The sequence below is a fragment of the Muntiacus reevesi genome, chromosome 11 (genome assembly GCF_963930625.1).
Source record: "Muntiacus reevesi chromosome 11, mMunRee1.1, whole genome shotgun sequence".
In the NCBI taxonomy this organism is placed as follows: domain Eukaryota; kingdom Metazoa; phylum Chordata; class Mammalia; order Artiodactyla; family Cervidae; genus Muntiacus; species Muntiacus reevesi.
Window position 1 is genome coordinate 83,394,144 of NC_089259.1, and position 27,316 is coordinate 83,421,459.

Sequence of the window (27,316 nt, forward strand, 5' to 3'; positions counted from 1 at the left end):
GCCTGGGATAGCGAAGAGTCAGAGGCCACCGAGAGACTCAGCGCTGAGCAGCGCCTGCTAACCTCTAATCTGATGCTGTCTCTGGATTTGCCTGTTCCGGATAATTTCATGTAAGTGGAATCATAGAACATTTGTCCTTTTGTGTCTTTTTTTAATCTAGCATAATATTTTCAAGGATTATCATATTGTAGCTTTTATCAGAACTTTGTTCCTTTTTCGGCTAAACAGCATTCCATTATGTGTATATTTACTGCATTCATCTGTTGACGGATGCTCGGGTCGTTCTCATCTCTTGCCTGTTGTGAATAATGTTGCTGTGAACATGGCTATGTGATTGTCTGGCCCCTGTTTTCAGTCCTTTGGGTCTGTGCCTGGGAGTGGAATTGGTGGGTCATGTGATGATACTGTGGTTGAGAGACAGCAGACTTCACGGTGCCTGTACCATTTTACATTACCACCACCAATGCACAAGGGTTCCAATTTCTCTGCATCCTCACCAGTGCTTTTTACTGTTGCTTTTTTACTCTAGCTCCCATAGTAGGTGGAAGTGCTATTTCATTTTGGTTGATTTGCCTTTCCCTGATGACCAGTGATGTTGATCGGGTACCCTGTGCTTATTGGTCATTTGTATATTTTCTTTGGAGAGATGTCTGTTCAGATACTTTGCTCACTTTAAAATAGGTTAGGGTTAGGGTTGACTTGATGATAAATGTAAGGAATTTCTGGGCTCTGAATCCTATTCCATTGGTCCATACACCTATCCTTACGCTAGTACCACTGTTTGTTAACTGTTGCTTTGTAGTAAGCTTTGAAATTGGGAAGTTTGAGTCCTACAACTTTGTTCTTTTTCAGGGTTGTTTTGCCTATTATAGTCCCTTGAATTTCCATATTAATTTTATATATATATATATATTTTCATTTCTGGAAAAAAAGCCATTGGGAATTTGATGAGGATTTAACTCAGTATTATGTTTAACCCATAAACATAGGATGAGCTTTCATTTATTTGTCTTTAATGTCTTTTAAGAATGTTTTACAGTTTTTGTTGTCTTTCACCTCCTTGGATAAATTTATTCCTAATTAATTTATTCTTTACAATACTATTGTGAATGGAATTGTTTTCTTAGTTTCCTTTTTGGATTGTATCATTCCTAGTGTATAGAAATAACTGAGTTTTGTTTGTTGACTTTGTATCCTGAGTTTGTTTCTTAGCTTTAATAATTTGTGTGTGTGTATCCGTTTTTTAGAATTTTCTAGCCAATAGGATCGTGTCATCTGCAAATAAGAGTTTTACTTTTTCCTTTCCAATTTGGATTCATTTTCTTTTCCTTGCATAACTGCTCTGGTTAAAATTCCAGTATTTTGTTGAATAGAAGTGGCAAAAGTAGGCATTCCTGGTCTTAAGAGAAAAGCTTTCAGTCTTCCATAGTGTTGGAGAGATTCTCTTCTATTTCCTAGTTTATTGAGTGTTTTGTTTAATCAGGAAAAGGTGCTGATTTTGTCAAATGCTTTTTTGTTGGGGGGGGGTGATGGGGAATGAGTTGAGATGTTTAGTTTTAATGAGTTCTAGGATTTTGGAGCTCTTTGAGGAAAAGACGTGACTATAAATGGCAGTTGCATGCTTTATTGGGGGTAGCTTTATTTGAGCCCTGTTATGACAGGTTGCAAGAATGCGTCGCCCCTTTCTGAGACAGCAGCATGGGCCACCACCCAGAGGGGGAGCAGGGCCACGGAACTCCTGGGGGAGAGGGAGGTTCCTTCCAGGGAGGTAGAAGCATTCAGGAATCTCTGGGTTCAGAAGTGCAAAGTGCAGGAGGCCTAGGGGTCTTCATGGCTCCAGGTTTGTCTTATTTACATCTTCCAGATGCTGGGTGTAATTTTGGTGAGTATGCAAAATGGGTGGGCTCTAAATGACTGAAAATATGTTTGTTTGGGCTACATATAAACAGTTGCATGTGACAATTTTGATTTGGCTCTGGTGGAAAAGTTTCATCGAACTTACGTCTCCTGCGCTGGCAGACGGGTTCTTTACCCCTAGCACCACCTGGGAAGCCCCAAAGCTTTCTAAGAGTCCTTCAGATGTTTTTAGTAGAATGTGTCACAGCGTGTTATTGCCATGGGCACCGCCTCGCCCCAGGGTTAGCTCAGCACAGAGCAACCCCATGTGGTCCTCTGCTTTTGAAGTAAGACTTGGCACGGACGAGGAGTCTGAGCACAGCTAGTGATGCGAGGCCGGAGAAGGCAGTGGCCGCCCACTCCAGTACTCCTCCTGGGAAATCCCATGGACGGCGGGCTGCCTCCTGTGGGGTCGCACAGAGTCGGACATGACTGAGCGACTTAGCAGCAGCAGCGGCAGTGATGCAAGGCGGCACCCGGGCCCCATTCCCTGTCTCGTTTCCCTCCGCATACTGCATGCCAGCTGTTGCTTGCTGCTGTTTGGACTTACGTAGTGTGTTCCTGAGTTTTCTGTCTCCATCAGGCATCACACATGCCTAGTTTAATGTTCCCTGTCCCTGCTTCCTGTAGCTGGGCTAGAAAATCAGATGACAGAACTTAGTCACTTTTAAAATAAATAAAAATGAAGGTATTAATACTTTTGCACATTTATTTTGCCCACCAGATGATAACATTACTTCATTTAGTTTATTTACTGATCATGTGGAGGTATTTTTTTTAGTTTTTTGGAAAAGTGAACACCATAATAATTAAGCCATGACTTGCTTGACAGTTAAGACAAGATCTTCAAGACATTTGACTAAACCGTTTTCCACATCAGCAGCAGTTTAATATCAGTGTTTAGTCTTCAGAAAGTGTAAAAAAAAAAACAACCAAAAACACAAAAAACAGGTAATGTGTAATTGTTCTGCCAAGTACTTTTCTGTTGATTCAGATCTTTAGTATCTCATAATGATGCCTGGATTCCTAAAATATCAGCCTTCCTGCCAACTTTAAAGTGACTGTGCTGTCATCTTTGAAGAAAAATGAGTGTAATGGTCACCAGTTGCTTTAAGCTACTGTCTCCATCCATTAGACCTGTGTTCTGGAGTAAAATGTAACCCTTCCTGTGACCAGGACCATGTTCACGAGGGGAGTGTTCAGTTAGGGCTAGGTTTTCTGACATTTGGAGATTACGTAATACTGCTTTTGCTTTGGATGTAGTTCTGTGTGTATTTTAAACAAAACATGCTCAGTAATGTGTAGGAAGCTGGATTTTCTTTGAGCTGTACTTTTTTTTCATGTAAAAATCATAAGTGATTTTACAAGTGTGTATCATTCACTGTCTTGAAATTTGTATTATAAAAGTTTATGTAAGAATAATTAAATTATGCAAACATGAATTCTAAAATTCTGCCATTTCTCACGATCAGCTCATTCTGCCCCTACCTTCCACCCTAAGGATATAATTAACTGTCTTATCTGACAACTGCATTTTCCTTGGCTTCCCTCATAGCACAGTTGGTAAAGAATCCGCCTGCAATGCAAGACACCCTGGTTTGATTCCTGGGTCAGGAAGATCCGATGGAGAAGGGATAGGCTACCCACTCCAGTATTTCTTGGGCTTCCCTTGTGACTCAACTGGTAAAGAATCTGCCAGCTATGTGGGAGACCTGGGTTTGACCACTGGGTTGGGGAGATCCCCTGGATAAGGGAAAGGCTACACTCCAGTATTTTGGCCTGGAGAATTCCATAGTCCATGGGGCCGCAAAGAGTCAGACACAGCTGAGCAGCTTTCATTTTCTTTGTCACAATAAAAGCTTTTGATCCGCATAACTAGTCTTTCAATACAGAGTTGATTGGAGACAGACAAGGAGACTATTGATCTAGTGTGTGGCAACTTCATCATAGTTTATTCCTATAGGATTCGTTTCAGTTCAGTTCAGTTGCTCAGTCGTGTCCAACTCTTTGCGACCCCATGGACTGTAGCATGCCAGGTTTCCTTGTCCATCACCAATTCCTGGAACTTGCTCAAACTCATGTCCATTGAGTCAATGGTGCCATCCAACCATCTCACCCTCTGTTGTCCCTTTTTCCTTCCACCTTCAATCTTTCCCAGCATCAGCGTCTTTTTCCAGTGAGTCAGTTCTTCACATCAGGTGGCCAAAGTATTGGAGTTTCAGCTTCAGCATCAGTCCTTCCAATGAATATTCAGGACTGATTTCCTTTAGGATGGACTGGCTGGATCTCCTTGCAGTCCAAGGGACTCTTTAAAAGAGTCTTCTCCAACACCACAGTTCAAAAGCATCAATTCTTCAACGCTCAGCTTTGTTTATAGCCCAACTCTCACATCCATACATGTGTACATGTGTGCACATACATGTGTACATACATAGAATTCCTTTAGATTTTATGAAATAATGAAAATGACTCCTTGCCCCCTTTCTGGAGGTTTTGAGAACTTGGTTTTGGAACTTTTTTTTTTCAGTTTTTTAGCTTATTTAAAATGACATATTTCTGGGCTTCCCTGGTGCTACAGTGGTTAAGAATGCAGAGGCACCAGTTTGATCCCTGGCCCTGGAAGACCCCACATGCCACGGGGCAACTAAGCCCGTGCACCAAACTACTGAGCCTGTGCTCTAGAGCCAGGGAGCTGAAACTGCTGAAGCCTAGAGCTGGTGCTCAACCTGAGAAGCCTAAGCCCATGGGCACAGGAAAGCCCAGCCCAGCCCAACCAAAAATGGACACATTCGAGTTTGTTCATAGGCAGCAAGTGGTTTATGGATAAAAGACTGGATTGAATTAAAGCTGGATAAAGTTAAGCTGGATTGAGTTAAAAGACTCCCAGTGGCTGCCGGCAGCTCCCCTCATCTCTTAATGCCTGTCACTCCATTCTCGTGTGTACTTGCAGTGCTGGGAAGGCGCTACGGATGAAAAATACAGTCAACATGATTATGTCGAAAATACGAAAAAACATGGCATTTAAAAATTAACCTCTATATGAATTATTCTAACCGAAAGTACTTCTGCCTGCATGTTTGTAAAAGGAAAACATGGTTGCTGTCCCATTGGGCGCTTCAAAAAATGAGTGAAGATTATATCGGAAACATGAAGGCCATGTTTTGTGAGTGCTGAGCGTCTGAGTTACTCTAGTCGCTGCCACCTGAGCACTAAGGGCAGGGAAATGAAACTTCTTTGATGCCATTTTTTTCTGTCAACTCTGGGGCATTTATTCTACTTCGTAGGGGAAAGCCATGCGCTGATTTGTGCTGTCATTTGCTTGCCTTTTCTTAAATGTAACTGCTATTCTGATGAAACGTTCAGATTTCCTTGGAAAAGAATAAAAGGCTGTGAACACTTTATTGGGCTTCCCAGGTGGCACAGTGGTGAAGAATCCACCAGTAAATGCAGGAGACTGCAGGTTGGATCCCTGGGTTGGTAAGATTCCCCTGGAGTAAGAAATGGAACCCCGCTCCGGTGTTCTTGCCTGAAAAATTACACGGAGGAGCCTGGCGGGCTCAGTTCATGGGGCTGCAGAGTCGGATACGACTGATCTCACAAAACACTGTCGAGCGTGCGCGTGTAATTTTCTGGAACGTTGCTTCTCCGCGGGAGACAGATTCGGCCCCGCCCCTCCCAGTTCAAAGCTCCCACTGAGGCTAAGCTCGCGCCCCGCATTTCCCGCTGACCGCGGCTCCAGGTCCACGGCCCGCCCAGAGCAGCTCGGGTTCCTTTCTGGCCCGCGCGTGCCCCTCCCCTGCGCGCGTCTCCGGCCCGGCGGCCGGGGGCGGGAGGGGGACGCAGACGCGGAGCTCGGGGCCGGGGAGGGGACTTGTGGCCTCACAACGGCAGGGGCGGCCCAGTTCTCGCGAGGCTTCCGCTCTGACGGGAAGCGGCGGCAGCGCCGCGTGGGGTACGGATGCGCTCGGAGGATGGAGCCGGGGGCCCCGGTGTGGCCGTTGCTACGCGGGGTCCGAGCGGGAGGGAGAAACCATCATCCGCAGAAAGCCAGTTCCGCCGGGAGTCTCCGCGGCAGGAGGCCGAAGCGCCGCTGGCCTCCTCCTCCGGCTGTGGGAGCGGCGCAGGCAAACCTCGCGAGGAAAAGAGGACGGTCTTGAGCAAAGTGAGGGCGGTGCGGGGGCGGTGCGGGGCCGGCAAACCTCGCGATAAGAGACTGCCCTGAGCTGCTGAGGGCGGGGCTGCTGGCTCTCCAGCACCGCGGACAGCGGCGTCTGGGCGGTGAGGAAGCGATTGGCCGCCCACGCCAGCGTGCTTGGGCCTCCCGGGTGGCTCAGCGGGCGGAGAACCCGCCCGCACTACGGGAGACTCGGGTTCGATCCCTGGGTCGGGGAAGATCCTCTGGAGACGGGCCGCTCCAGTGTTCTGGCCTGGAGAATTTCTTGGACTGAGTAGTCCATGGTCGGACGCAACTGAGCGACTATTTACCTCACTTTGACTTTCCCGGGTGTTTCCCGGCAAGGCTGGGACGCCGGCCCGCCAGTGCCGTTCTGCGCAGTAGCTTTCCTCGCTGAGGGGAGCCGGGCCGGCCCAGTGGGGCCGCGGGCGGGCGGGCGGCAGACGCTGCCCCCCGGGCGCTCTGCCGCGGCGCCGCCTGCGGGTCCGGACCGCGTCGTAATGAGCGCGTGGGCCGCACTGCCAGCGGCTGTCTGGCTTTAATGACCATTGCCTGGGGAAGGGCTACTGTCCGCAGCCTTTTCTGACGTCACCGATCCCTGTTAGACTATTGAGCCCTCGTATTTCACATCATTTTAGGATGTTTGTTGTTGTTAAGTCGTGTCCGGCTCTGCCACCGCATGGACTGCAGCACGGCAGGCCTCCCTGTCCGTCACCATCTTGTGGAGTTTGCCTAAGTTTATGCTCATTGCAGCGGTGAGGCTGTCCAGCCATCTCATCCTCTGATGCCCTCTTCTCCTGCCCTCAATCTTTCCCAGCATCAGGGACTTTTCCCAATGAGTCCTCTGTTCGCAGCAGATGACCAAAATACTGGAGCTTCAGCTTCAGTCCTTCCAGTGAATATTCAGGGTTTGATCTCCCTTAAGATTGACTGGTTTGATCTCCTTGCTGTCCAAGGGACTCTCAGGAGGCTTCTCCAGCACCACAGTTGGAAGGCATCAATTCTTTGGTGTTCTGCCTTCTTTACGGTCCACCTTTCACAACCATGATATCCTAAAATACTCCGAGCTGGATATTCCGAGCAGAAACGGGGTGACCGGGATGCGGGTGGTGGTTGTTTAGTCGCTAAGTCGTGTCCCACTTAGTAGCTGCAGCTTAATGAGGTTCTAATGAATCCAACTAGCGACCTCTCTCCCCAGGTGGTCATCCGGCGGCTTCCCCCCAGCCTCACCAAGGAGCAGCTGGAACAGCAGCTGCACCCGCTGCCTGCACACGATTACTTCGAGTTCTTTACTGCTGATGTCAGGTGAGAAGACCTCACCAGCCTTAGGATGCCGAGCGGGAGTTCCCCCGCGGTCCAGGATTAGGACTCCGACCTTTCACTGTCCGCACCGGTTCAACCCCTGAACGGGGCACTAAGATTCAAGAAAAGGGGGAAAAAAAAACACACACACACAACAGAGAGAGAGAGAGAGGCACTTTCGTTGGATAGTAAAGTAATATGGCTAATAGAAGCCATCTCTGTTTAAACTTCTTTCCCACACGTATGCAGAAATCAGTGCAGACCATTATTTCTTCAAGTTATTTCTAAGTAGTCGAATTACTAAATTCGCTTAAAATGATTTGAGTATCTCCATAGCATCAACATAGTCTAAAAAGAAAAGCAGTCTAACACCATATTACTTAATTTTGTTTTGGATATCACTAAACTTTATTTACCCCTTCCCTGGTGGCTCAGAGGTTAAAGCATCTGCCTGGAATGCGGGAGACCCTGTGGTTGAACATCCCTGAGTTGGGAAGATCCCCTGGAGACAACCCTGAAATGGCAACCCACTCCAGTACTCTTTCCTGGAGAATCCCAGGGAGGGAGGAGCCTGGTAGGCTACAGTCCATGGGGTTGCAAAGAGTGGGACACGATTGAGCAACTTCACTTTAAACTTTATTTAATACTACCTTTTATATGAAATAAATTGTATTAAAATATAAGAAAGAAAAATGAATAAATAATAGATGTATAACCTAATGAGTTTTTACAAGTGAACACACCCATGTAACTCAGACCCCAGTGTTCCCTTCCAGAACTGACATCCCTACTTTCAATCCACCTCTGCTAAGTTATGTCTCTTTCTGTTCCTTTTTGCAGCTTGGTAGTAAGGTGTTTCTGTCAATGCTTTAACAGTTCAATATCTACTTTTTATTAAAAAAGAGCAGACCTCAAGTTAGCCCAACAGGGGACAGATCAGCTAGAATTTAGTGAATTTCACTATGTGATTTCTTAGTGATTTCACATTATCTGTATTATTTTTCTCTTCAATATCATGAGTTCTCATTTATAGCAGTCATACATACTTTCCTTTTGAATAAATACCTTTCAGTAAAAAATGTCAGTTCAGTCAGAGAAAAGTATCACAGGTAAATATAGATTTGGTTTTTTTTTTTAAAGAAAACAATGTAAACATGATTTTTTCAAATGACTCAAGTTTAGGATACAGTTAAAGGAGGTCAGGCACTGAACTCAGAGTGACTCAGATTGGAATCCCAGCCCCACCGTTTTACCAACTGCTCCTTCTGCAGGTACCTGATATTTCTGAACCTTAGTGTTGTAGTGTTCTCATCCATGAAATGGGGTTGAAAGTTCCTGCCTATGAAGGACATTGGTAACTGTGAGATAGAGGAGAAAGGTTTAGTTCTATATCCCATGCTGCATGCTATAATAAATACTCTTTTAAGGTAACATAAACGTACTCTTTAAATCTGTGAAGGATCTCTTTACAATATAACATTTTTTTCTGAATGAATCATGACTTTGTTGTGTTGCAGTCATGATGTATGATTAGGAATGATCTTTGAATAACCTTGCTTTTGATTTCCTACCTCTGAGAACCAGTATTTTAACCCTGGCTTTGTGTAGTAGAGAAACCAACCTAAAGTATCTCCGAAATCTTTAAAAAAAAAATCTCGGTTAATATTTTGTTTGGATTTTTTTGATGAAGAGTACCCAGATTGTTGTAATTAATTGAGAAATGATTCTTTGGCATAAAGGCTTTATCTGAAATAGTTTGTTGTATCCAGAAAAGAAAAAAAATTTTTAAAAGAAGTCTTAAGTTGTTTTGGTCTTAAGTTTTTACTATTTTCATTGTTGTCTCTTCTTTCAGTCTTTATCCTCATCTCTACTCAAGAGCATACATTAACTTTAGAAATCCAGATGACATCCTTCTTTTTAGAGATCGTTTTGATGGATATATCTTCATTGATAGTAAAGGTTGGGTCATTGGCTTTTTAAACTCTTCATTATAATTTCTGGGTACATTATTAAGTTTTGCTAGATGTTTGTGAGTTTTAATTGAGTCCATAGATGCTAATCTAAAATAACTTCTTAAACTTTGATTATGTTACTGTGATTATGAGCTTATGTTGAAAATTAAAATTATATATAAACCAAAGAATTCTAGCAATTTTGTGTAGACAGCCTACTTAGGTATTATTATTGGACAGTGAAGTTTTTTGTCATAATGAGTTTTCTGGATAAGTAAACTTTACTATTTTATGTAAAATTTTTCTGGATAAGTAAAATTCATTCTCTTATGCAAACTAAATTATTTTGTCCTAGTACTATGTACTAGGCATTATGGGCACAGCATGAAAAGTGAATCAGACATTGTCCCTGTCTGTCTGAAGCCCTGCTCTTCTCCTGGGTCTTGACTTCATGCTGCATAGTTGAGTATAAAGCAAATATAGAAAAGTGTCTTGCAGATAAATGAGAGTTAAAATATCAGTCATCTGACAAATATAAAAGTGGCTAAAGGGTTTGGTACCAAGGTAGAAGTGTTTCATCTCTTGATTAAGCAGACACTGTTAGTAAACATTTCTGTTTGTCCCCCACCCCAATATAGCAGCAAAATTAGTTTCAATTAACTTTCATCCTGAATTTTTCTGTGTGAAGCAAATCTTACCTGAATATCATGTACATCCTTTGAAACCCTCTCTTTAAATGAGTGTCTCTTGTAAACTGTGTCACTTCCTCGAATTCATATAACAGATTAATCATTGAATTAACCTTTAAAATTAAAAAATATAAGCTATGACTAGGAAAGCTATTTAAAGGTATTCCAAAATAAGCTCTTTGGTGGGAGAGTGAAGAGGTTTATTGAGGTATAAGTTACACATGGTTAAAAAGTACCACTTTAAGGTATATAGCTTAATGAATTTTGAATATATAACCACATATAACCACAACTACAATGTAAGGAATTAGTTTATTTAGTAAATAATTGCTAATTCTTTGTTTAAATCTGGAGCTAAGATTACTGTTATTTGAAAGTATAATTAAATTATACTTTAAATGGTAACATTATCAATGCTACGCTCAGTGCTTAAAAGTAAGCTAGATTATTGTTTCAAAATGAATACAGTAGAATTTCAGAATGGCTTTTGTAATTTGTTTCCTGTTAAAGGGCTAGAATATCCTGCAGTGGTAGAATTTGCTCCATTCCAGAAGATAGCGAAAAAGAAGCTAAAGAAAAAAGATTCCAAAACCGGAAGCATTGAAGATGGTGAGTCCTTTTTCAAGTAGTGGATTGTGAAGCTTCAAAATTAAGCGCATTGGTCAAATATAATTCTTTCCCATACATGGGAAATAATACATTCCTCTTTTTTTCTGTTTTAATTTACAGACCCAGAGTATAAGAAATTTTTAGAAACTTACTGTGTGGAGGAGGAGAAAACTAGTGCCAGTCCTGAAACTCTTCTGGGAGACATAGAGGCAAAGACACGAGAACTTATTGGTCTGTTTTGCTCATTTTTTTTCTCTTTATTGAGATATGTATTTATAGAATATATTTTTTCTTTTTCATGATATAAAAAATGGACACATGTGACAGGCTTGGCAGAAATATAGAGTGTTTCCCAGTTTTGACAAAAGGAAAAGGATGTCAGCATGGCAAATGGGGAAAGTATTTCTGATTATCTCTCGGTGGAGAGAGAACACCTGAGTTTTCAGTTGCAATCATTCTGCTTCAAAGTTCTGATGCTCTGAATTGGCAGCCGAGAATACATCTGAGTGCTGTGTGCTGGGCTGCATCAGGGAAGCTTATGTCTCAGAGCTGAAGTCAGTTATCTTTGTAAAGAGCAGCCACAGTAATGAGATGCTTTGCTTAAGTGTGATGTCATCTTGCCATCATTCAAAAACTGTCACAGCCCCTGAGCAAGTGAGGCAGATGCGTGGATAAGCCCAGTCAGAGTGCTGAATCTGGTTTGAATCAAGCCCTCAGCCTTCTACCCACAAGTGATATATTTTGGGAATGGCTGTATCCTAGTAACAATCTGCCTGAAGATCAAGGGTAGACATGAAACTCCTTTCTCTATCAGGCAAGCTGCTTGTCACTCTCAAACCCATGTGTAGTATCTCCCTTCTCACTTCTGTTGGGTCTGGGGCCTCCTTACTGCCTAACACTTCTCTACCCTCCCCTCCCATGCCTACCTCCTGCTCACCCACTAAGATGTACAAGACAGAACGGTTACACTGTTATAGTTTATCTTCTTTGTCCTCTCCCTCTACATTAATTGTCCTCTCATTCTGCTTCCCTGTTCCCCACCCCCCCAACAGAATGGTATTTTTATCTTTGTAGTCTCAGTACATTGCTTGGACAAGTTAGGTATTTGGTAAATGTGTGTTGCATAAATTAGTAAGAAAGGTTAACATTATTGAAACATTCTTCATTAGTCTAATAATGAAGTTTTATGTTTTATAGGAGGAGATTTAATGTGTGACTGGAAGGATCTTTAATCACTGCAGTATTTACGGAGGTGTGTTTAGCCCATGTTGACTGGGTGCCGACTCTGAGTCAGGGTCCGGGGCAGCGTGAGCACAGGGCACACAGGCTTCCGCCCTCTGTAGCTGCCCTCCTGCTGGGGTGGCTGGAGCAAATACAAGCAGAAACGCTTAAGCCTAAACATCTCCTCTTGTGAGGTGTGCCACAGATATGATGGAGTAGGATATTGGCATAGGGAGTGAGGCCTCTCTGAGACTATATTTGAGCCAAGTCCAGTGGAGCCAAGAGATGGAAGGAGAGGGCTGGAGGCTGGCACTCTGGGCCTGCGTGGTTGGACACAGCGGGCAAGAGGCAGAGTTGCTGGAGAGGCAGGGCCATCGCATAATGGGCTGGGGACCATCGAGGGTGTGATCTGGTCTGATTTATTTTTCCTCATCACTCTGCTTGCCACGGAAGATGGAGAAGCTGGGCTCTGCTTAGAGCCCCTGCTGTCCTCGGGGAATGTGGCTGGATGAGTCCGGCAGAGTCAGCATGTGTTCTGGAGGTTGAACTGACAGGACTGGCTGAGGACTAGGTGTGGGGGTGAGACAGCAGAAAGGATCATGGCCTCCAGGAGCTCAACTTGAGCAGGTCAGTGGTTTATGGCACCTTGACTGAGGTGGAAAAGAAAACAGTGTTGAGGGAAAATTGCAGTTTCACTATAGAACATAGTGATTTTAAGAAGAGCTAAACAAGGAAGCAAATTAGAAATTATTTACAAAACTCAAGTTCCTCCCCCTCCCATCTCTTTACTGCTTCTTCTTAAACACCCTTGTGCAGGACCTTTTCTTCTGGGCAGTTGTTGGATATCCTCCTGCTGGTCACACACACACACACACACACACACACACACACACACACACACACACACACACACACACACACACACACACACACACACACACACACACACACACACACACACACACACACACACACAGTCCCACAGAATCCAGCCGTCCTCTTGCAGAAGAGAGATTTGTCGTCCTCTATGTTCCCAGCACCTTGCCCAGTGCTTGGTGCATAGGAGATGCAGCGTAACTATTTACTAAATGAATAAATGTGACTTAGAATCCACGAGCCCAGAGGAGCCTGTAGAACTTTGTTTCTGTGATTCCTGTTTCTGCCTATTTAAATATAAACTTAATCAAGCAATTTATGGCAAATGCCTTTTTCTTTCCTTAGATTCTAACCTTTAGTGGATTCTTAGTCTCCAGTCTGAGCCATGTGAGTTATGTGCAAGTGTCAGTTCACTCTAAAGTTGCAGTTCAGTGCTGGCCTGTCAAGAGTCTTTAGAGCAGATAGACCTGGGCCCAGGTCCCAGCTCTCAGGCTTAGCAGCCATGGGACTTGCTTCCTCTTAGGTGGTTGTGGCCAAGCCTGTAAGTGGGGACTGTTCTACTGCAGGTTAAATTAGGGCTACGTGGTCACGCATGTTCTGTTTCGTAAAAGATGCACCTTTATGGTTTGTAAAGCACTTTCTTTGGGGCTTCTCCGATGGCTCAGTGGTAAAGAATTCATCTGGAATGCAGGAGATGCAGGTTTGATTCCTGGGTCAGGAAGATCTCCTGGAGGAGGAAATGGCAACCCACTCCAGTATTCTTGGCTAAAAAACTCCATGGTGGGCTGCACAGTTCATGGGGTGGCAGAGTCAGACATGACTGTGCAACAGAGCATGCGAAGCACTTTCTTGTACAGGGTGTCACTTACCCATCATATCAGTCCTCTGAGGGAACAAGGCAGGTGTTTATAGTAAAGGGGGGAAGGCAGGTGGAGTCTTCATATCAACCCCCCTCACCCCTACCACCCGTTCCTCTGTAGGTCTCAGCCCTGCAGCAGCTGACAAGTCCAGAACCTCCACAGTGCAGAGCAGAGTCCTCACTCATTTTCAGCCCTGCCTCCACCCCATGGATACCAAAATCTGTGGGTGCTTAAGTCCGCTCTATAAAATTGTGTTATATTTGCAGGCAGCTTGCACACGTCCTGCTGTCTACTTTAAGTCGCGTCTGGGTTACTTATAACCCCTGATACACTGTAAATGCTGCGATAGTTGCCACTGAGTCACAGATCCAAAGTTTTGCTTTTTAGAACTCTCTGTAAATTTTTTCCCAAATATTTTTGATCCACAGTTGGTTGAATCTGCAGATGCAGAACTGGTGGATGTGAGGGCCGTCTGTATATAAATAGAATATTTAGGCAGTTTAATGTATTCATTTTGCTATTTTGCTTTTATATCATTTTTGACTAATATATAAGACTCCTTAAGAATAAAGCATTAAATGCCTAGTATGTGTAAAACTGTCAGTAACTCCAAATTACTTGACTTTATAGAGATAGAGTAAGAATTCCCCCAGATAAAATGAATGCTCATGTAAAATTTAAAACTATATATTCTTCTCTTGTTTTAAAGGTTGAATTGAAAACAAGTATTTAAAATAGGGAAATCTTATTTTACAGTTAAATACTACATTGCAGTTTTTGTATTTTAGCTAGAAGAACCACACCTCTCTTGGAATATATTAAAAACAGAAAATTAGAGAAGCAGGTAGGTCTGGCTTTTTACCCTGTGAGTAGCCTTCTTGTTTCCGTCATGTCTGTGCAGACAATTTATACACACACTTTCCACATCTTTAGCGAATTCGAGAAGAAAAACGAGAGGAGCGGAGGAGGAGGGAGCTGGAAAAGAAGCGCCTACGGGAAGAAGAGAAGCGGAGGCGGCGGGAGGAGGAGAAGTGCAGAAGGAAAGCAGCAGAAAAGCAGAAGAAAACGGTGGCTGAGAAGGAAGTAAGGATGAAGGTAACTTCCAGGAGTGTCAGAGGGTGGGGTTCTGCTTAGATTTGCCTTTCAAGAAAGACTTCCTAACTAAAAAACTACACATTTGAAACCGGCTGGCTTTGTGTACCCTGGCCTTTCTATATGCAGGCTGACTCATAGAACGGGTTGTGTCATTTCTTTTGTGGTAGCAGCAATGGTTTCTACATCTCTTCCCCCATTTTTTCTTTGACTGACTCATTCATTTAGCAAGGTGATTTAGGTTTTTTCCCTGTGTAAAATTTACTGCCCAGTTCGGGTCAACTGTTAACTTCTTAGTATTCTGCTCAGGTGACTAACTCAGTCTAGATTCCAACCTATCGTGCATCTTACCTCTTCTATGAAGTGTTTAAAGTTCCCTTTAAGGAGTCATTAAAATCGTGTAATATAAAGGGAAAAAAGTGAAAGGTTAGGACCAGGTGGGAACTAGGTGGAGAGGAAAGGAGAGGAAAGAGATCACAGTTGCCATAATCAAGCAACAGGTCAGTTGCTGATACGCTCAGCAATCAGAAACAGAAAAGTTGATCAGAAACGTTTTCATTATCCACGAGGAGAAAACATGCCGTTTCTTCAAGGAAAGCAAAGCTTTTTCTAGGCCTTTTCTCTCATAGGTAATCGTATGGGGTTCACTAGCATTTAAGGGAATGTCTTAACGGTGCGCCTGTAAAACACACAGCCGTGTGTCAATCAGGACTGGCTTGGTGATGCTGCAGTGAAAGTAGCCTCAGGATCTCACTGGTTTCATGCAGCTCTTCCTGCTCACGTTACGTGTCCATTGTGCATTGCTCAGCATAGCCCTCCAGTGACCCAAGCTGATGAGGCTCCATCTTGCATTTGCTTCCACAGTCTTTCTGACAGGGGATGAGCTGTGTAACAGCAGATTGCACACTGGTTCTTAAACCTTTTATACCTGCTGCATTTCACTGGCCAGTGAAGGGCATATCCCCATCTAATGTCAGTTTGAAGGGCAGCAGCAGCATCAGGAGGATAGCCTGAAACGCCTGATGAACAGCACTCATGCAGAGCAGTTTCTGAAGGCCGCTTCTTGAAATGTGTCCCCTTAAGTGTCAGGATTTGCTGAAAAACTCAGCCTGATGGAGGTGTGGGCCAGGTCATGTTGTTCCAGCATGTCTGCTGCAAAGATAAACTCAGCACGCAAGATGAGCGAGAAGCTGGACAGAGTGGTTTCCTTCATCTTGGCTTTGATGACAATTCTTACAGATCTATGTAGCTTTAAAATCTCATAACCTGATAATAACATTGATGAAATTGAGGGGCCCAATCAAGATTATTAAGTTAAGATTGTCTATCTTGCTTATGCCAGGACATGGACCTAATAACAGGCAAAGCCAGGGTGTCCCCTGAAAATAACTCCGAGAGTGTCTCCTGTTTGTCCGTGTGGTTTAGTGTGAGCACAACTATTCAGAGCAGAAATGTAGCTGATACACTTCCTATAACAAACTTACATAGTCTCAGCAGTGTAAATTAACAGTCCTTGAAAGATAATAAAATGAAGCTGCAATACTATGGGAAGGGCTTTGTCATTGTAGAATGTCAGCTCTGTCATGACCAGAGGGGAGGAAGGCATATCCCCAATGCAGACCTTACACTTGCAGGTATGCAGATATTGTCTAAGCTTTTCCGTTACCTTTCTCAGCAAAATGTAGTCGCACTTAATGCTTGATATTCTCAAAAGTGGTTTTTTCAACAGCTTTGAGAGTTTTTCAGGAAGAATTATTGAAACTTGTAGCCTATAATTTTGACTCTAATTTTAAGTAAGACTTACAGTATTTGAAGTGTAACATTTTATTTTTACATGTTTGATTATAGAATTAGAATTCAAAATAAGCCAAAGAAATAAAAACAAATTATGTCAGTAAAAGTAACTGTAGGACTCTTCACATAGAAAAAGAAACCAAAACATGGGCACAGCAGGAGAAAGGCTTAGTCTTGTTGAATCTGGTAAAACAATCCTGGTGGCAGGTTAGATCCCACTGACACGAGTCATCCACAGCTCTGTTGTCCCAGTGTCTGATCTGATCTGGGCTTCTGATCTGACAGTACGTATCTGACTCCAAGGGGAGCCTTTTATGAGCATGTGCTCAGTGTGGGGATCTCTGACCTAAGATTCATCTGGGGAAATAAAAATTTAAGAAAAGGAAACCTAAAAAATAAAATCTGTAAAGAAAGACCAAAAGAATTCGTATTGATAAACTAAAAGTGAGGAGGCAGAGAGAGGTCCTCATGGCCCTTTTTTACTGTAAAGAAAATACGACTCACGGAGAGCAACCCAGTGGTTTATTTTCCTCAGAAAACTAAGCAGTGAGCTCAAGTTGAAGAAGGCAGTCAGGTTGCCAGAGTCAAATGAAATTCCTGAAAACTGTGTACAGTTGTAGGCTATTATCTGAAAACGTTGTGTGATCTTTTCCACGAAGCTCTGTAGGAAAAGGTGTGTTAGATCAGTTTACAAGCATGGATGTGGACTGGACAGGGCACACACGTCCTCCCCACTGTCCTCTGTGCTCCCTCCCCGCGGTCCTCCCTGCTGCCCTCTGTGCTCCCTCCCCCTCTGTCCTCCGAGCTGTCCTCCGTGCTCCCTCCCCGCTGTTCTCTCTGATGCCCTCCCTGCTGTCCTCTGTGCTCCCTCTCTCTCTGTCCTCACCACTGTCCTCTGTGCTCCCTCCCTGCTGTTCTCCCCTCTGTCCTCTGTGCTCCCTCCCCTCTGTCCTCCGTGCTCCCTCCCTGCTGTTCTCTCTGCTGTCCTCCTCGCTATCCTCTGTGCTCCCTCCCCACTGTCCTCCCTGTTGCCCTTGGTGCTCCCTCCCCACTGTCATCTCTGCTGCCCTCCCTGCTCCCTCCCCTCTGTCCTCCGTGCTCCCTCCCCGCTGTCCTCCCTGCTGTCCTCCCCGCTGCCTTGCATGCTTCCTCCCTGCTGTCCTCCCCTCTGTCCTCTGTGCTTCCTCCCTGCTGTCATCTCTGCTGCCCTCCCCGCTCCCTCCCCTCTGTCCTCCCCGCTGTCCTCCGTGCTCCCTCCCTGCTGTCTTCTCCACTGTCGTCCTCGCTGCCCTCTGTGCTCCCTCCCCTCTGTCCTCCCCACTGCCCTCTGTGCTCCCTCCCCTCTGTCCTCCCCACTGCCCTCTGTGCTCCCTCTCTGCTGTCCTCCCCGCAGCCCACTGTGCTTCCTCCCCACTGTCCTCCGTGTTGCCCTCCATGCTCCCTCCCTGCTGTCCACCCCACTGCCCTCCCCACTGCCGTCCGTGCTCCCTCCTCACTGTTCTCCCTGCTGCCCTCTGTGCTCCCTCCCCTCTGTCCTCCCCGCTGTCCTCCATGCTCACTCCCTGCTGTCTTCCCCGCTGCTCTCTGTGCTTCCTCCCCACTGTCCTCCCCACTGCCCTCTGTGTTCCCGCCCATCTGTCCTCCCCGTTGCCCTCCATGCTCCCTCCCTGCTGTCCACCCTGCTGCTCTCTGTGCTCTCTCCCCACTGTCCTCCCCACTGCCCTTCATGCTCCCTCCCCCTGTCCTCCCTGCTGTCCTCCATGCTCCCTCCCCGCTGTCCTCCTGCTGCCCTCCATGCTCCCTCCCCACTGTGCTCTGTGCTCCCTCCCCCTCTGTCCTCCCCACTGTCCTCTGTGCTCCCTCCCCACTGTCCTCCCCGCTGTCCTCCCTGCTGTCCTCCCCACTCCCTCTCCACTGTCCTCCCCGCTGCCCTCCATGCTCCCTCCCTGATGTCCTCCATGTTCCCTCCCCCTCTGTCCTCCCCACTGCCCTCAGTGCTCCCTCCCTGCTGTCCTCCCTGCATGCCCTCCCCACTGCCCTCCATGCTCCCTCCCCTCTGTCCTCCTCACTGTCCTCCTCACTGTCCTCTGTGTTCCCCTCCCCACTGTGCTCCCTGCTGTCCTCCATGCTCCCTCCCCACTGTCCTCCCCGCTGTCCTCCCTGCTGTCCTCCCCACTCCCTCTCCACTGTCCTCCCCGCTGCCCTCCATGCTCCCTCCCTGATGTCCTCCATGCTCCCTCCCCCTCTGTCCTCCCCACTGCCCTCTGTACTCCCTCCTTGCTGTCCTCCCTGCATGCCCTCCCTACTGTCCTCCATGCTCCCTCCCCCTCTGCCCTTCCCACTGTCCTCCCTGCTGTCCTCCCCACTCCCTCTCCACTGTTCTCCCCGCTGCCCTCTGTGCTCTCTCCCCCACTGTCCTCCCTGCTGCCCTCTGTGCTCCCTCCCCCTCTGTCCTCCCCACTGCCCTCTGTGCTCCCTCTCTGCTGTCCTCCCCGCAGCCCTCTGTGCTTCCTCCCCACTGTCCTCCCTGCTGTCCTCCATGCTCCCTCCCCACTGTCCTCCCCGCTGTCCTCCCTGCTGTCCTCCCCACTCCCTCTCCACTGTTCTCCCTGCTGCCCTCTGTGCTCTCTCCCTGATGTCCTCCATGCTCTCTCCCCCACTGTCCTCCCCGCTGTCCTCCATGCTCCCTCCCCACTGTCCTCCCCACTGTCCTCTGTGCTCCCTCCCCGCTGTCTTCCCCACTGCCCTCCATGCTCCCTCCCTGCTGTCCTCCCTGCATGCTCTCCCCACTGTCCTCCGTGCTCCCTCCCCCTCTGCCCTTCCCACTGTCCTCCATGCTCCCTCCCCACTGTCCTCCCCACTGTCCTCTGTGCTCCCTCCCCGCTGTCTTCCCCACTGCCCTCCATGCTCCCTCCCTGCTGCCCTCCATGCTCCCTCCCCCTCTGTCTTCCCCACTGCCCTCCATGCTCCCTCCCTGCTGTCCTCCCTGCATGCTCTCCCCACTGTCCTCCGTGCTCCCTCCCCCTCTGCCCTTCCCACTGTCCTCCGTGCTGCCTCCCCCTCTGTCCTCCCCTCTGTGCTCTGTGCTCCCTCCCCCTCTTCCCACACAGGGAGTTCCCCCACCCCACCAGACTCAGGCCCTCTCAGGATGGCTCCCCTTGCCCTCTGCTCCCTGGGCACATCCTGTCTGTGCAGGGAGCCCTTTGCTGACCCCTTGAGAAACCATTCCTCCTCCCTCCCCCACACATTGTACTTTTATTCTGTTTATTATGTGTCTGTAGCATTTTATAACTTCCTGAGATTATCTGGCTCACTCTTCTGTTTTCGTCACTGTGGATATGGTTCTCCCACTCCCGTGATGCCACCGCCTTGGCAAGAGTATCAAGTGTGAGGCCCTAACTGTGGACCCTCATTTCGTACAACTTCATTTCTAGCCCCGAGCCCGGGCTCTCTTCCCCAGTTCAGGGCACATAGCTCATCAAACCCTTGCTACCTCTGGAGTGATAGGAATGTCTTGTATGCTAAGAGCTAACAGGTGGCTGGGGCCCTGGATGGCTTCAGGATGGAATCTGGTCACCAGAGAGACCAGGCATGATTACAGGGTTAGAACTTCGAGCGCCATCCCCACCTCCCACGAGGGAAAGGGCTGGAGATTGAGTTCAGTCATCAGTGGCCAGAGGTGCAATTGGTGATGCCTATGGAATGGCATCTCCATAAAAGTCCTGAAGTGTGGAGTTTGGAGAGTAACCTAGCTGGTGGACATACACATCCTGTTGCCGAGAAAGTGGAGGAGGGAGGCCTCAGACTGGTCCCAGGTACCACGCCCCGAGCTCTCTCCCAGCTGGCTGGGCCTGAGCCGTACTCTTCATAACAAACCAGTAATAGTAAGTAAAGTGCTTCCTGAGTTCCATGAGTCATTCTCATTCAAGAACTCCCTGAATTTATAGCCGGTCAGTCACGAGCACTGGTGACAACTTGGGACTAACACCTGGCGTCTGAAGTGGGGACGGCCCCGTGGGATCTGACCTTGACCCCAGGTAGATGGCGTCAGAAGTGGGTTGGCTCACGGGGCAACAGCCTGTGTTGAGAGTCGCGGAGGTGGTGTTGGAAAAACTCTTTGGTTACAGAAATATTGTTACAACAGTTTGTAGGTGCATAAACTACTTGTTGGATTGATGGAGACATTCACTATTGCGTTTCCCTGAGGTTTGCATATATTACTTTTTAAACTAAAAAAAGATAGACTTGTTACCTGAAAGGATTCCCCATAGGCAGGTAACAGTGCAGGTAACCTCTGATGAGAAGCGACTTTCACAATTGTGTCTGACAGTCTGTGTTTCATTCTCAAATGATTGCATTTAGTGAAATGTGTCTGTGTATAGTTTTTCTACACCACAACTTAAATAAGTTCACTTTTATAAGTGAGAGCAAAATTCTTACATGTAGACTTATATTCATGTTCTACAAACTGATTCTGCCTCTGGTACTAAAGTTCAAAGAGTAAGAACAGAAGGAAGGTCCAATTTCATAACAGAATCAGTGTGTCAGTGTTACTGCTAAGTCTGTTACAAGAAAGAGAGCAATAGGTATTTTGAAAACTATTCTCAAAGTCATCAACAGTAAAACATCTTTAAAAATTTTTTTTCTGTTTTATAAAAGTAATACGTGTTCATTTCAGAAAAACTAGAACCTATAGCTGAAAGGAAAGAAAATCATTTCTGCTAACTGAAAATAATAACACAGTATTGCATGCCTTTTAGACATTTTTCTATTAATATATCTGTGAATCAACATATAAATAGGAATCAGATCATTCTGCTTTGTAACATTCTTTTCTTCATATATATAATGTTTTTTTAATCACATTATCCTAAATTGTTCCTCATAACTACAAAGTACCTCATTGACTGAACGTACCCGTGTATATTTAACCAAAAACCTGTTTATTGGATCTTTAGCTTATGTTTTTTGCTATTCAAACATTTGAGCTTGATATCGGTGTATATTTTAACTTATTTACTAAATACTTTCTTTCTACTATACTCTTAAAGTGGTATTTTACTAGCATTATAATTTCTCAGCTTCTCAAAAAACCAGAAAAGGGAGAGGAGCCGAGCACTGAGAAACCAAAAGAAAGAGCGGAGGAGATGGACCCTGGAGATGGGAGGTGGGAGCCCTGTCCCAGCGGGACGGTCCTGAAGCCCACGCCCTCGGAGGGCTCGCTGGAGGAGCTCCGGGAGAGGTGAGCCGAGCTCTTGTTTCTTGGACCATGTTCTGCACCTCAAGTTGTCATCAAGTTGTGGTCGTATATCCTTCTGCAGTGTGAGTAAATGCTTATATTTCACAAATATGCTTGGGATTCAGGAGTTCTGCCGGGGTGTGCTTCTCCACACCTTGTCTCTGTGGTCAGGGCCATGCTGACGGTGAACCGGTCAGTCTGCAGCCTTGAGGCTGTTTTCAGGCAGGGAGTGTCCTGTCTCCACAGTCTACTCTTCCGCTGCTTCTCTTGGATTCCTGCCTTTGCTTGTCCCGTCTTCTCTTCTTCTCACTCTCTTCCTCAGGGGGCTCTGTCAGTTTGAGCCTCTTCTGTGCTCTTGGTCCTATTTCTGGCACAGATGGGTGCTTGCAGATCTTTTTGTTCCATGAGCCCTGCTGCCATCCTGTGCAGAGCCACAGACAGTATGTGGGGCTCATGGAGAGAAAGACTTTAAGATGAACTAAGCAGCGACTTATTTACTTAGTATTCATTTAACAGTTTGATACATGCATATGTGAATTTTTTAAATTAACTTTAGCTCTACTTGGAACAGAAACGCAAACTGTAAATACCAGGTCTGTGTCATGATGGATGTCCATCTTGTCTACTAGGAGAGCCCCTTGACGACTTCTGGTCTCATTTGCTTTATCTGTAAAAGAAACAGAGGGTTCTATTTATTAGGAATTACAAGAATGTGTATATATGTGTGTGTATATGATACCTAGCACAGTGCCTATTGCATATATGCCACTCAGGCATAAGAGTAAATATTGTTATTACTCTTGGTTATTCATCTTTTCAAAGTTTCTTATTGAGCATCTGTCACGTGCCCGTCATGTGCAAACCTGCACAACAGTGATGAGCAGACTGTGTCTTCCCTGCCTGCTTCTGGAAGGGAAGACAGATAGTTGTCAGGCAGTTTATGTAAGGTTACTGATAATTTGTGTTGAATCACAGGTCACAAAGTGACAGTGATAAAGAGCAAAGGGATAAGGAGAGAAGATCCCGAGAAAAAGAACTTGAAGCACAGCGATGCCACTCGGATGACAGCAGGAAACACAGAGCCCACTGTGAGCTGGAGAAATGTGCGGGAAGAAGCGGAGAAGAGCTGGCATGGGGGAAAGGACTGGCCGCGGACAGAGGGAGGAAAGGAAGCCAGGACGGTGGCTGCCCTGTGGAAGCGGCCGAGAGGCTGGGAAGGCAGAAGAGCGAAGACCGGCCAGCACCCAGAAAGGAGCGCACGGGAAACAAGGTTCTTTTACTCTTCAGGGACCATCTTCTGTTCATTTCGCCTGCTCACAGTATAAACTGTAATCCTGCAGGCTTACAGCTGCTTTTCCAAACAAAAAAGTTTTATTTAACCAAGTGTCTTGAGGTGTCTTGAGATGCAGGACCACAGGCTTTGGCAGTGTCTTAGGGCTCCCTGTCCTGAAAGGCTGTGTCTGTAGAGCAGTGAGGCTCGTCAAGTGAGAGGGTACCAGGGCCTGAGATGAAACCAGCATCTCCTTTACTTAGAGAATTGATTTTTTTTTAACCAAGAAAGGAAAAAAAACACAAAACCCTTTTATTTAGCATAAAACTGCACATTCATACTATTTGCCTAAAAATAAGTAATGGAAAGATTATCTATTTTTCCCCTAAGACAGTAAGGAATATCTGTCTTGGTGCTCCCTTTTACATTATTAACAGTGTTCTGAATTTTAACTGAAGTTTAGTTGATTTACAATATTGCGCTAGTTTCAGGTGTACTGCGAACTGGTAATTTTTTTCAGATTATATTCCATGATAGGTTAATACAAGATATTGAACATAATCCTGTGCTATACAGTAAATCCTCGTTGCTTATCTGTTTTATGTTTAGTAGTCTGTATCTGTTAATCCCATACTTCTAATTTGTCCCTCCCTCTTTCCTTCTCTCCGTTGATAATCATAAGTTTGTTTTCTGTGACTGTGGGTCTATTTCTGTTTTGTATATAGATTCATTTATATTATTTTTAGAATCTACATGTAAGTGGTAATCATATAGTTACTTTCTCTGACTTACTTCACTTAGTATGATAATCTCTAGGCTCATGCACGTTGCTGCAAACGTTCATTGTTTCATTCTTTTTATGACTGAGTAACAGTACATAGTAGATATGTACCACATCTTCTTTATCCACTTACCTGTCAGTGGGCACTTAAGTTGCTTCCACACCTTGACGACAGTAAGTCTCCCACATACGAGCAAATTCTGGTCAGAGAGTGTGTTCATTAAGTCCAATTTGTTCATAAGTCCAACAAAGTTAGCCCAGGTACCCAACTAACACAATGGGCTATGTAGTACTTATTGTAATAAACTTATAGTACTTTTCACACAAGTAACACATAAGTTTATTGAGTTATATGAGTTGTTTATGTAGTTTGGATATTAACCCCTTGTTGGTCACATCATTGGCAAATATTTTCTCCCATTCTGTAAGGGGTTTTTTATTGGTGGTTTTCTTTGCTGTGCAAAAGCATCTAAGTTTAATTAGGTCTCATTTGTTTATTTTCTTTTGCTTTGGGAGAGTGACATAAGAAAATATTGCTATGATTTATGTCAGAGGATGTTTTGCCTGTGTCCTCTTCTAGGATTTTTATGATGTCATGTCTTATATTTAGGTCTTTAAACAATTTTGAGTTTATTTTTGTGCATGGTGTGAGGGTATGTTCTCATATATGTTCTCAGTGATTTGTGTGTAGCTGTCCAGCTCCCCCAACGCCCCTTGCTGGTGAGACTGTCTTTTCTCCATTGTATATTCTTGCCTCCTTTGGCTTAGATTAATTAACTGTGGATGTGTGGGTTTATTTCTGGGCTCTCTACTCTGTTCCATTGATCCATATGTCTGGTTTTGCACCATAATGTTTTGATTACTGTGGTTTTGCAGTATAGTCTGACATCTGAAAGGGTTACACCTTCAGCTTTGTTGTTTTATGTCAGGATAGCTTGGGCAGTTCTGGGCTGTTTGTGGTTCTATATAAATTTAAGGATTATTTATTCTAGTTCTGTGAGAAATATCATGGGTATTTTGATAGGGATTGCATTACCTCTGTAGATTGTTTTGGCTAGTGTGGCTGTTTTAGCAGTATTAATTTTTCTGATCCAAGAGTGTGCAAAAGAGCGTGATAGGCTATACAGGCCTACCAAGCTCTTTCCCACTCTTCTCATTGGCCAGGCTGATATTAAGGAAAAGGACGTTCTGGTAAACCCCATGGTAGCAACTGTGGGGACTTCACACACAGCCCAGGAGTGGTGGGTAAAGGTGAGCGGTGAGCCCTAGAGAAGCAGCAGAAGACATGACCCCCGAGCCGCACTGCCCCCATGTGGCCCTGGAAGGCCATGACTGCTGCTTTGCCCATGTACACACACGGCTCCTGTAGGACCTGCTGGCCTCCGCAACAGTCCTGGCCTGCAGAATCGCTTTGTCCTTCCCTGGCTTTGCTTTCTCATGCCCTGAAGCAGTTTTATTTCATGTCATGTACTTTATCCAGTCATATTTTTATCCCACCACCTCGAAGAGTTTAGTATGATGACTGGTTAGTATTTTCTATAAAGGGGACAGTTGAGGAATAAGCTACACAGAAATTATAGCTTATTACAAATGTGTGTGCCTGCTCAGTTCATAGCTCAAAGGCCATGTCTTTGTTTCCGATTTTGCATCCACCGTGTATGGTGAGTTTGAGGGGTTGTGATGAGTGTGTTTGAGTTTTCACCTGTCACAATAGGAGGGAATGCCATGATTGTACCAATTCCACAGAGTGGTCTAGGTTTGAGCAATAATACTTTCTCAGAGACTAACTTTACTTTCAAGTTATTTTGAATACTAACTCTTTTTCATGGCCTATCTTAAAATCTCAAAATGCCTAGTTTCTGAGATAGTGCTATGAAAAAGGCTGATTTTTACCTGCTAGACTGATTTTCTTTAGATAATTAGGATTATCAGGGCCTAAAATAGAGCGGTTGCCCCAACCTGTGTTTCTGGCCCTTGGAAGAGTAACATGCCTTCTCTCCTGGCAGGACCGGCCAGGCTTGCAGCTGTACCAGCCCAGAGCGTGCACCCGAGCCCGTGACTGTGACGGAAGACACCCCGAGGAGGGCCGCGACGGGAGGAGGGGTGAGGTGGAAGACTCAACGGTGGCTTTAGCCGAGAAGAGTGAAGAGGTGGTGTGGGGCGACATGCATGTTGGTGATGTGGGTCGGGGCTCCCCACCTCAACACTCTGTGGATTTGAGAGGGCGTTCCTTCCGGAAGTGTATAAATTAGCCTGGGATAAAACCTGCACACTGAATTTACTCCTTGTGAAGAAATGAGAAACCAGAACTATAAAGGTGGCATAGAAATACAAGAAACCATTCTTAAGTAATGTTTTACAACTTTGAACAGAGTTACAGATTTTACCATTTCTGTTATAAACTGGTATATATAATTTAACCAGAACCAAAAGAAAATTAGTATTGTGTGAACTCTGAAGCACTTTCAACATGTTGTAGGAATACCGTGGACTTTTGAGTTTTACGCATTCATGAGTAAATGGTCTGTATCTCGTGCCTTTGTTGGTTTTCTATGAGCTGTAGTTTCTTGGAAGTGAGCAGCTCTCATTCCTTGTAACTCTTGTAATTCGGTCACTCATGTACCTCCTTTCATAAGAATTCACTAAGGCTGTGGTGCTGTTGTCCCTCTGATAGGAACACTAACTCTGTATAAAGCCCCAAAGGTCTAATTGTTGCCCTTTTAACACTATGGCCACTGAATTAACAAAAACAGTTCCAGTCTTTTTGATGGGGTGCTCATGGTTTATAACATACATGGCATTATTTTGAAAGAGGGATAACTTAGGTATGGCATTGGGTATTTTTCTTTTTGCAGCCTGAGGCAGCTGTAAAATAACTTAATGTAGCTTTTTGCAACTGTGTATTCTATATTTTTTCTTTTGGTGAAATTTTAAATGTTAATGTTTTTGGCATTGTGCTCTTTGTACCATTTATTAAATAAAATTTTTAGTTGCTATGAATTTGAACTCCAGTTATGATACTTTCCCTACGTAGAATGTTATGTGATAGAAAACTGCTTTTTAAAATGTAGCTGTAATCATCTGAATGTTTTGATTCTATCTGTTCCTTATAAGATACAAAGTGTTTATCAGGAGACTGAGACTTGTTACGGAAGCCCCAGCCTGTTGGGGGGTGGTCTGCCCATCACTGCTGTGCTCCAGCTCTTGACTCGGGAGGTGGGGGTGGGGAGGGGGGCTTGCTGTGGCTTCAGTGAGGTTCGGGTGACCCAGCAGCTTCAACTCTGGCTGAAAAGGGCTAGATAGTAAAACACGTCAGATTTTACTGGCGATAAGGTCTGTGTAACACCTATTAAACTCTGCCATCATAGTGGAAAAAGCAGCCTTTGAATACATTTACAATAGAAAAATGAATGGGTAGGGCTGGGTTCCTATAAAACTTAATGTATAAAAACAGGAACATTCAATATTTGGCCTGTGGACCACAGTCTGTTAGGGTTCATTTTCAAGATCCGTGGTTTAAAGGAATGGTCATTAATACTTTTTGGTTTCAGGAATACTTTG

General features: G+C 45.2%; 1 protein-coding gene across 5 annotated transcripts; it reads left to right on the forward strand.

The window, feature by feature from the left end:
- UPF3A (UPF3A regulator of nonsense mediated mRNA decay) lies at positions 1-26,822 on the forward strand. 5 transcript variants are annotated; one of them, XM_065901662.1, is made up of 10 exons: positions 5,459-6,058; positions 7,269-7,375; positions 9,225-9,331; positions 10,524-10,622; positions 10,743-10,853; positions 14,368-14,423; positions 14,513-14,662; positions 21,547-21,707; positions 22,680-22,974; positions 25,762-26,822. In XM_065901662.1, exons 1-10 carry the CDS (start codon positions 5,855-5,857, stop codon positions 26,005-26,007), a joined length of 1,536 nt encoding a protein of 511 aa, XP_065757734.1. In that variant the 5' UTR covers positions 5,459-5,854; the 3' UTR covers positions 26,008-26,822. The 5 variants fall into 5 exon arrangements, with proteins under 5 accessions (XP_065757736.1, XP_065757734.1, XP_065757733.1 ...); XM_065901661.1 differs by having other exon boundaries at positions 5,462-6,058; positions 14,513-14,674; positions 25,762-26,817; XM_065901664.1 differs by lacking the exons at positions 5,459-6,058; positions 9,225-9,331 and adding an exon at positions 1-110 and having other exon boundaries at positions 14,513-14,674; positions 25,762-26,816.
- The last annotated feature ends 494 nt before the right edge of the window (positions 26,823-27,316 follow it).

Coding starts and splice junctions, on each gene's coding strand:
- UPF3A (XM_065901661.1), top strand. CDS start 5,855: ATGCGCTCGGAGGATGGAGCCGGGGGCCCCGGTGTGGCCGTTGCTACG. Junction 6,059..7,268: donor AGAGGACGGTCTTGAGCAAA/GTGAGGGCGGTG, acceptor CTCTCTCCCCAG/GTGGTCATCCGGCGGCTTCC. Junction 14,424..14,512: donor ACAGAAAATTAGAGAAGCAG/GTAGGTCTGGCT, acceptor CCACATCTTTAG/CGAATTCGAGAAGAAAAACG.